General features: G+C 65.2%; 1 protein-coding gene across 1 annotated transcript; it reads right to left on the minus strand.

Annotated features, from left to right (window-relative positions):
* Positions 1-4,218: 4,218 nt before the first annotated feature.
* On the minus strand, positions 4,219-8,881 carry RNF208 (ring finger protein 208). The gene is made up of 2 exons (XM_059486392.1): positions 8,604-8,881; positions 4,219-7,149 (listed from the first exon to the last, which is right to left on the minus strand). The coding sequence occupies exon 2, from the start codon at positions 6,451-6,453 to the stop codon at positions 5,656-5,658; it is 798 nt and encodes a 265-aa protein (XP_059342375.1). The 5' UTR covers positions 6,454-7,149; positions 8,604-8,881; the 3' UTR covers positions 4,219-5,655.

Genomic DNA, 8,881 nt, shown 5'->3' on the forward strand with positions numbered 1-8,881 from the left:
CCCCAGGGCTGTGGCTGTGGGAGACAGGGTGCCAACCCCCCTCTTCTTCCCCTTCCTCCTGCCCAGAAGCTGAGGGGTTGAGCAGCCAGTGAGCACTGCTGTGCCCACAGAGCCCCACAGAGAACCCCTGTCCTTGTGCCCAGGAGGGCAGAGATTGGGGCTCTGGGCTTTGCCAGGACACTGCTGCCACTGACCATCAGCGCTGCCAGGGGCTGCTCTGGCAAAGTGCTGAAGCACAGGGTAGGAGCAGGGCACCCCAAAACGGGTCAGGTCAGCAGGCAGAAGCAGGTGGGTCCCCCCAGCCCTGGTGGCACCAAGGAATATTTATTTATACCAAGTGGAGCAGCTCCATCAGGAGAAGTGCCAGTTCAGCCCTGGCTGGGGCGTTTCTGGCTCCATGGAGCCTGTGGGGAGGGGGAGCTCAGACACCGGGGGCCCTGTCCCCATGTGGGGCCCTGTCCCCATGTGGGGCCCTGTCACCATGTGGGGCCCTGTCACCATGTGGGGCACTGTCACCGTGTGGGGGCCCTGTCACCATGTGGATGCCCTGTCACCGTGTGGGGCCCTGTCACCATGGGAGGGCCCTGTCACCATCTGGGGGCCCTGTCACCATGTGGGGCACTGTCACCGTGTGGGGGCCCTGTCACCATGTGGGGGCCCTGTCACCATGTGGATGCCCTGTCACCATATGGGGCCCTGTCACCGTGTGGGGCCCTGTCCCCATGTGGGGCCCTGTCACCATGTGGGGCACTGTCACCGTGTGGGGGCCCTGTCACCATCTGGGGCCCTGTCACCACGGGAGGGCCCTGTCACCGTGTGGGGCCCTGTCACCATGTGGGGGCCCTGTCACCATGTGGATGCCCTGTCACCGTGTGGGGCCCTGTCACCGTGTGGGGCCCTGTCACCATGGGAGGGCCCTGTCACCATCTGGGGGCCCTGTCACCATGTGGGGCCCTGTCACCATGGGGGAGCCTCGTGCCCCTGCCCTACATTGCGTGGGGGTGTTGGGGTGAACCAGGCCAGAGCTGCCCCCACAGGACACCCCCAGCCCTGCTGTGCTCCCTGTGCTGACTGTTGGCACCTCTGGGTGCTGAAAGCTGAAGGGCACCTCCATCCACCAAGAATGGGGGTCCCTGGGGGCTGTGGGGTGGGGTGGACCCTGTGGGCCATGTGGAGCCTGGCTGCAGTATCCACTCCCACAGCTGGGTTATATTTAGCAGCCTGGGATAATGGTGAGCAGGGCTGGGGGCTGGCAGGGCTGACCCAGGGCTGATGCTCCTGCCATGGGCACAGCTTCCAGCACAGCCCCCCCAAACCCACCCAACCTTCCCACTTGCAGCCCTGTCCCCTCTCCCAAGCCCGTGACACCCCATTGCACCACCCCAAATGCTCCATGGCATCCCCAGCTGGCACCTGCTGGCACCAGGTGATGTGGTGTCCCCAGAGCAGTGACTTGGCTGTCCCCGTCCCTGCAGAGACCTGCCCATTCTCTCCTGGCCTCTCCCACTGCAGCTCGGCGTGTTCCTGCTCTGGCCAGAGGCATCCCCGTCCCAGCTGCACCACAGGCAGCAGCACCTTCCCTCCTGCACTCTGCCCCTCCTCTGGGGAGATGTCCCCACACTGTGTCCCTCGGGAGTGTGACCAGAGTGCCACCAGCCCTGGGGCCAGCACGGGGAGGGGACACGAAGCTGGCAGTGAGCAGGAGCCCGGGGCCAGCACTCTGCTGGACTAACCCCAAAGGAGCTCCGGAGCTCAGCGGTGCCTCCCCAGCCCTGCCCTGGGGACCGTCACAGCCGCCACCATCGCCGTGTCACTGCTGCCACCATCACCCTGTCACAGCCGCCACCATGGCCGTGTCACCGCGGGATGCGCTGTGAGACGGAGCTGGCACTCGGCACGGAGCTCCCTGGGCTGGAGCCGCCGCTCAGGGCTGGGACTATTGGGGCTCCGTGTCCCCAAGGAGGGCTCGGCCCTGGTGCTCGGCCATGTCCCTGCAGAGGGAAGGGGAGCTCCCCATGGCCCGGCACAGCCTCGCTCGCCTGTTGGCATCCAGGGGCAGCTGCTCCTGCCGTGCCACCCATGGGGCAGCATGGGGGTGCTGGGCACACCCCATGGGGACCAACAGGGCACTGCCAGCGCCGCCACCGCCCCTGCAGGAGCAGAACAGCCCCAGGCACCGAGAGGCTGCAGGAGCTGTTTCTCAAGGAATCACAGAATGCTCTGGGTTAGAAAGAGCCCATCAGGATCATCCAGTCCAACTCCTGGCCGTGCACAGACACCCCAACAATCCCACCCTGTGCCTGGGAGCATTGTCCAAATGCTTCTTAACTCTGGGGAGAGTGACTGGCAAACACCCCGCCCCAAATCCATGCCAGAGGCTGAGCCCAAACCAGCCCAATCCTGGCCCTTCCCACCTAAAATGAGGACATTTGGGATAAGGATCACCCCCAGGAGCAATTTAACTCCCCACATCTCTTCTCCTACCATGAGCCAAACTGGACACTGGGAGAGCTCAGAGCTTCATCCCAGCCTGGGACAGATGTTACAACAATGAGGAGATTTTAGAACCAGCTCGCCTGGGAACATCTCTGCTCTCATGTGGCCAAACCTCCTCCTGCAGCAATGCCCTGGCCATGCTAAGCATCTCGTAGGACTTAGAGATCTTCAAAACCTTAGCATGGAGGCACAAAGCTAGAATGGCCATGGGAGCATTTTAGGGGATGTGAAAGACTTTTAATTCACCTGCATCTGTGACACAAGGGCTGGCACCACCCTGTGTCCCTGTCCTCTGCAGGAAACCTGGCCCCTCTTCCAGCAAGTGCTTATTCGAGGTTAATAGGGCAGGAGAAATGGGTGCTCACCCAGAACTTGCTCCTGAAAGGCCCTATTTCTTCCTTAATTGCAACTCAAAATCAAATTAGCAGTTTTAAATTTACTCTGTGCCCAAGAGGTGCCACGAGTGTAGGGGAGAACACATTGTACCCTTTGTCCTTATGTAATAAAAAGGGTAAATTCCTACTGAGGGCAAAATTGCTGTCACCTCTGCTCTGGCTGGCCCACCAGCTTCAGTGTCTGTGGGGACAGAATGCTCAGCCTGGATTTAATATGAGCTTTTGGGGTGTCAGAGTTCTTTATCCTGGATTTGGCCTGAGCCTCTGGGCTGATGGAGATGCGCATCCTGGATGTGGGGCTGCCCCAGCTCCCCCAGCAGCTGCATGATTTGGCTCAGTGTGGGGCTGCTGTGACCACCAGGAGACCCCACACTGTGCCAAGGCTGCACAAAGGATGGAGGAATGTGGGTGCAGGGTGGGGATGTTGGTGAGGACAGGGAGACAGGACACAGCTGCAGCACCCTCAGGGATGAGGGTGGCACTGGCTGCGTTATTGGTGCTGTAGTTCAGCACCCATGGGCTGGGAGGTGTTCTGTTCTCCAGGCACAGAAAACCCCCTGGGATGGGAACCAGCACACCAGGAAAAAGGGTCTGCAGCCACCCTTGCACCCTCCTGGATGTGGTGCTGCTGCTTTGGAAGCAGATGCTCCACCTTGGCCCAGAGCTGAGGGCAGAGACAGTGACTGCTCCTGGAGAAGGGAAATTTGGGGGCTGGCACTGGCACACAGTGACTGTGGGCCCACCCCAGCCTGTGCCCACACCAGCCAGTGTGTGCAGCTTGCCCTGGGAGCTGCCTTGTCCTGGGCTCATCATCCCAGCTGCTTCTGCTGCAGGTTCCTGGCTCTCCCAGCTGTGGAGCTGCCATCCCAGTGACCCCGGGGTCCTTCAGGGCACACAGTGGGGTCCATGTGCTGGTGCTGCCAGCCCCAGGGCAGCTCCTGGGAATGGTGCAGAGGGGAGTCCATGAGTGCAGCTGCCTCAGCAGAACAGGGGAACCCATGTCCCTCCCTAGCTCCCTTCAATGGCAGGTCCTACCAAATGGCACATCCTTCCCCCAGTATCCCACATCACCTGGGGAGAAAGGGGACGTCCAGCGGGTGTTTGAGGGCTCTTGCTGTGGCTGGGCAGGGTCCCCAAGGTGCCCAGGGGGGGACACAACTGCATCAGAGCTAAAAGCCAGGCTGGAGGAGGAGGTGCCAGCCCAGGGGAAAGCTGTAACCCAGGTTTGGCCCAGCCTGTGCCACAGGGGTAGCAGGGCCAGGGCACATCCCGGTGTCACCCCCCTCCCGCCCCAGCGACGCGGCCCCGGACTCCAGCTCAGCCTTCGTTCCAATATAATCTTTATTGGGGAGAATGATGGGGTCAGAACAAGGCCGGGTATAAAACATGATCATGGTCACAACCAGCAGCAGGAGGCATTGGCAGAGCAACACAGACACGGTACCGGCGCCGTTCCCCTCAGAGCGAGAACGGGCCTGGGGCTGCGCCAGCGGCATCGCCCGCCCCTCGGGACAGCACAGGGCATGGACTGGCCCCTCTCCCTGCATGGCTGCTGGGCTTTGGCCATGCCAGGGGCTGCTGTTTCCTTCAGGACGTAGGTCCTGGGACCCCTCAGGCTCACCCAGCCCCAGCACCCAGGACTGGGCAGCGCGTGCCCCTGGTGCCGTGGCCATGCTGGGTTGTGGTGCTCAGCCCCATGGGAGCACCCAAAACTATGGCTTTTTCTTTATTTTGCTTTTTTGTATTTTTTGCTTTTTTTGGCAGCAAACTTACCCCTCCAGGTGCTCTGGAGAAAGCAAGACTGTGCACAGGGGGCTGCTGCCCTGCCAGCCCCTCTGCACAGGGGTCAGAGCAGAGGTGCTGCTCTGGGAAAGGGACTGTGGGCAGGAGCCAGACCTCGGTCCCCCTACCCAGTCAAATCCCCTCGCTGGAGTCAGCAATTTGGGGCACTGGACCCCGTGCCACCCTCCTGAGCCATCCCATGGGCATGGGTGTGGGACCCGGGCGGAGGGGCAGAGAACGGGCACAGCTCAATGCCTTTGTGAACACGTAGTGGCCTGGGATAGGGTGGCTGGGGATGGATGGGGAAAAACAAGAATCCTCCAAAACGAGGACAAAGTGGAGCTTTCCTCAAGGGCCGGTGGAGGACATGGGCCGCACGTCTGCTGGCATCCGAGGGCCGGGCTGGCGGCTTGGTGTGGCTACTGAGACTCGGGCGCACGGCGGCGTGGCCACCGAGATGAAAGCTTTGGCAAATAACTTACAGACAGGGGGTGGAGGGGGCAGCTGGGGACCTGTCCTCGCCTCCTGTGCCGGGAGGGTGGCCCAGTGTGGCACCGTGCATCTCCAGGGCTCCTTGTGCTGCTGCTGCCGGCCGTGGGGCGATGGGGAGGGCGTCACTGCGGCCAGAGCCCAGCGGCCAGAGCCCAGCGTCCGCTCCTGGCAGAGCCGGGGGGAGAGGAGGGAGAGGCTCCCGGGGAAGGAGCACGGTGAGGTGCTCGGTGCAGCACAGCAGCGCCCGCCGCAGGGCCAGGGGAGCCGCAGGGCCCGGGTGCGCCGGTGGATGCCCTCCCCGTGCCAGCGTTCCAATCCCCGGGTGAGTCAGGGGCTGCTGCAGGTCCCAGCACCCCCTGTGCCCCTCGCGAGTCCCGCAAGGACACCGGTGCCACATCCTCGGCGTGGTGAGCATTCGAGCATTCCCCGGCGGTGCCGTGGCAGGGAGGGGACACGGGCCGCGCTGTCCCCCGTGCCCGTGCGGAGGGGCTCACATGATGGTGCAGGAGGACAGCGGGTTCCGGATGTGGCAGGTGCAGGCGGCCCCGCAGTACTGGCGGAAGGTCTGGTAGCAGCTGCGGTCGGTGTCGCTGCTCCACTGGACGGGGTTGGCGGCCAGGGCCTCGGCCGGCAGTCTGTTCAGGATACTGGTGTTGACGGCCAGCGCCGCCAGCCCGTAGTCGGTGAAGAGGACGGTCTCCCGCTTGCAGGTGGGGCAGGAGATGAACTTGTACTTGGGGCAGGACTCGTAGAGGATCTGCAGGCACTCCTCGCACACCGAGTGCAGGCAGGAGAGGATGCGGGGCCGCTTGTTGGTGAAGTTGTACATGTGGCCGCACGTGGGGCACTCCAGGGGCTCGCAGGGCGTCGAGGGGTGCAGCACGTACTGGTTGACGATCACCTCGTCCGACGGCGGCTGCCGGTGGTAGCAGACCTCGGAGCTGCCCTTGCGCTGGCCCGGGTAGCCGCGCTCCCGCCGCGGCAGGGGCGGAGTCCGGGGCAGCGGCAGCGGCGCGGGGGCCGTGTCCAGGGCGGGGATGTCCCCGCACGCCTGGTTCACGATGATCTCGGACTCGGAGGGCCACGCGCGCTTGGCCACGAGCGGCGGCTCCCGGCGCGGGGCGGGCGCGTAGCGCGGCTGCGGCCCCTGAAGCTCCGAGAACTTCTCCGGGTGGATGATCTTCATCGCCTCCATTTTGATGATGACCTGTTGCCCTTTCAGACACGACATGAGTATCGTTTTCACATTACTGTCCACTGCTCTGGGGTCTCCGAGGGACGCCTGCATGAGGCTAAAACATGCTGGCGGCCTGCTGAGCTTTCAATCTCGCTCTGGCCGCGGAGCAGGAGCACAGGGAGCAGCGGCTGGTGCGGGAGAGCATCCTGGGGAGACGGGCCAGCGGCAGCGGACCCCGCGCCCCTCTCGTGCAGCCAGCCCCGAGGTGCCAGGAGCGCGGCTGGGGCGGGCAGGAGAAGGCAGGGCGGGCTCACGGTGCCATCCTGCCTGCCTCGAGATGCGCTTGGGCGGCTGATCAAAGCGCCGGCTCCCCGCAGCCTCCCGGGATGTTAACGTGACATTGGCAGTCACTCAGCAGCCCTGCTCTTCGCCTTCGCTGCCACTTCCCAGGGCAGATCAGCTGCAGTCAGAGCGTTAATTTGGGGATGGCGGTGCTGGGCACTGCCCAGGGCAGGTGAGTACAGGGGGGACCTTGCAGAACTGGAGGCAGCTCTCACTTCGCCCCAGGCCGGCCTCTGTTCCTGTTTACATGCAGTGGGATCCTCGTGGCGCTGAAGAATGTGTTTGCAAATTCCTTTGCTCTGACTTCCCGGCTCTCCCACTTGCAGTCACCGGCAGCTCCCACAGGGCAGGGGCTCGGGGCACATCCCGTGCCAGAGGGCAGCTCACCTTGGCTGCGGCCAGGACAGCACACACCTTGTCCCCTCGGTCCCTGGTACCTCTGTCCCCAGCTCAGTTTCGTGCTCGCTGGAAATGAAAAGGGAGAGGGGGTTGGATCCAAGGCTCTCCATGGATCTACCGGCTGCCAGCGCTCCCTGGGGACGCTGCCCGCCTGCATCCCGGCAATTTGGCAGCCGTGCCCTCCGGGCCCTGTGCATCCGCCCTGTGCTGGGGCTGCGGAAGCGGGAGCACGCAGGTATCTCCCCCAAGGCATCCCCACGGCGGCCCCGAGCGTGGCATGCCGGGACCCCCTCTGCCCTGAGGGTGGGAGGGCAGGTCCCCCTGAGCCCCCCTGGGCTGCAGGGCCCCTCCCGAAGGGGTTCCTCCACCGACCTGCCTCTGCTCAGGGTTTTCTCTCACGTTTAGCCCCTCCTCTGCTCAGTGGATCTATTTTTACCTCCATCGCTTGCTCCTGATCCGTCCCTGCTATTATCCCTCCCTCCAGCTTCCTCTCCCCCCCTTCCCAGCTCCCTGCCCTTGTCCCGGGGCTGATGGAGAGGACAGACCACGTTAGCGGGCAGGGGATGGGAGGCAGGCAGCCTGCCCGAGGCCATTTTCTCCCTCAGCAGCCCCTGCGCCAGCCCGGCTCTCCTCCGAGAAGGGCGAAGGCGCTCTCCTCCATCACGCTGCGAATCCTGTTAGAGGGATGCCTCTCCCGGCGGGCGCTGCCGTGCCTAGCGGAGGGGGCCCGAGGGGGCCATCTGCTTACAGCAGCAGCAGAGCAGCAGCAGCCCTTGGGGATGGAGCGAGGCCGCGGGGTTCAGCCCCGGGTGCCCGAGGGCTGGGGGGGGTCTGGATCCCTGCCCAGCCCCAGCAGGGCTGTCCCGGGGGCCATGCCCTGGCAGCACTGGGGTCCCGCAAGCATCCTGCCCTGCAGAGGGAGGCCTCGCCTCTTTCATTTCCCCCCGCGGGCCCGCACCCTGCACCCCGCACCCTGCACCCCATATCCTGCACCCCGCATCCTGCACCCCATATCCTGCACCTCGAGTCCCGCAAGCAGCATATATTCCCCCCCCTCCCGCACACAGCAGCAGCCCCGGGGCTCTGCCTGCAGCTCTCACACAGACACTCACCCGCAGCGCCCACGAGCACAGCGATTCGGGTGGTCAGCAGTGCCACGCACTGTCACCGCGTTCCCACGCTCCTTCTGTCACACCCCTTCACGCACAGCCCTGGCGCGGCACCCGCACCCCCAGCGCCCCTGGGGCGACACAGCCCCCGCCATCCCCGTCACTCCGGGGGTGATACAGCCCCCGCCATCCCCTTCACTCCGGGGGTGATACAGCCCCCGCCGCGCCCCGCACCCCATCACTCCGGGGGTGGCACAGCCCTCCCCAGCATCCTCCCCTCCGCAGCCTCCCACCGCAGTCCCCGGCCCCACGCTCCGTGCCCCACGCTCGCAGCACACGGCGCTCCCGCACACACACACGTGCGCTCCCGCACGCCCGCGGGGTGACTCCCCCGGCCCTGCCCGCCCTTACCTGCGCTGGCCCCGGGCGGGGGTCCCGCTCCAGCCCCCGCTCGGTGCCCGGTGCGGCTCCGCAGGCCCGAGAGGCGGAGGTTATCTGAAAGGCAGCGGGATGCGGCGCTGGCCCGGCCAGGCGCGGTTCCCCGGGGATGCTGGCGGCTCCGAGGCGCGGCTCCACCGGGCTGGTCCTGGCCGGCCGCCCCCGGCCCCGCCGCCGGCTCCGGCCGCGGCCGCGCGGGGAGGGGACCGGTCGCAGGGGCCGGGGCTGGAGGCGCCGGGGGGCTCCGGATG

The sequence above is a fragment of the Ammospiza nelsoni genome, chromosome 20 (assembly GCF_027579445.1).
Source record: "Ammospiza nelsoni isolate bAmmNel1 chromosome 20, bAmmNel1.pri, whole genome shotgun sequence".
NCBI classification, from domain to species: domain Eukaryota; kingdom Metazoa; phylum Chordata; class Aves; order Passeriformes; family Passerellidae; genus Ammospiza; species Ammospiza nelsoni.

Coding starts and splice junctions, on each gene's coding strand:
- RNF208 (XM_059486392.1), bottom strand. CDS start 6,453: ATGCAGGCGTCCCTCGGAGACCCCAGAGCAGTGGACAGTAATGTGAAA.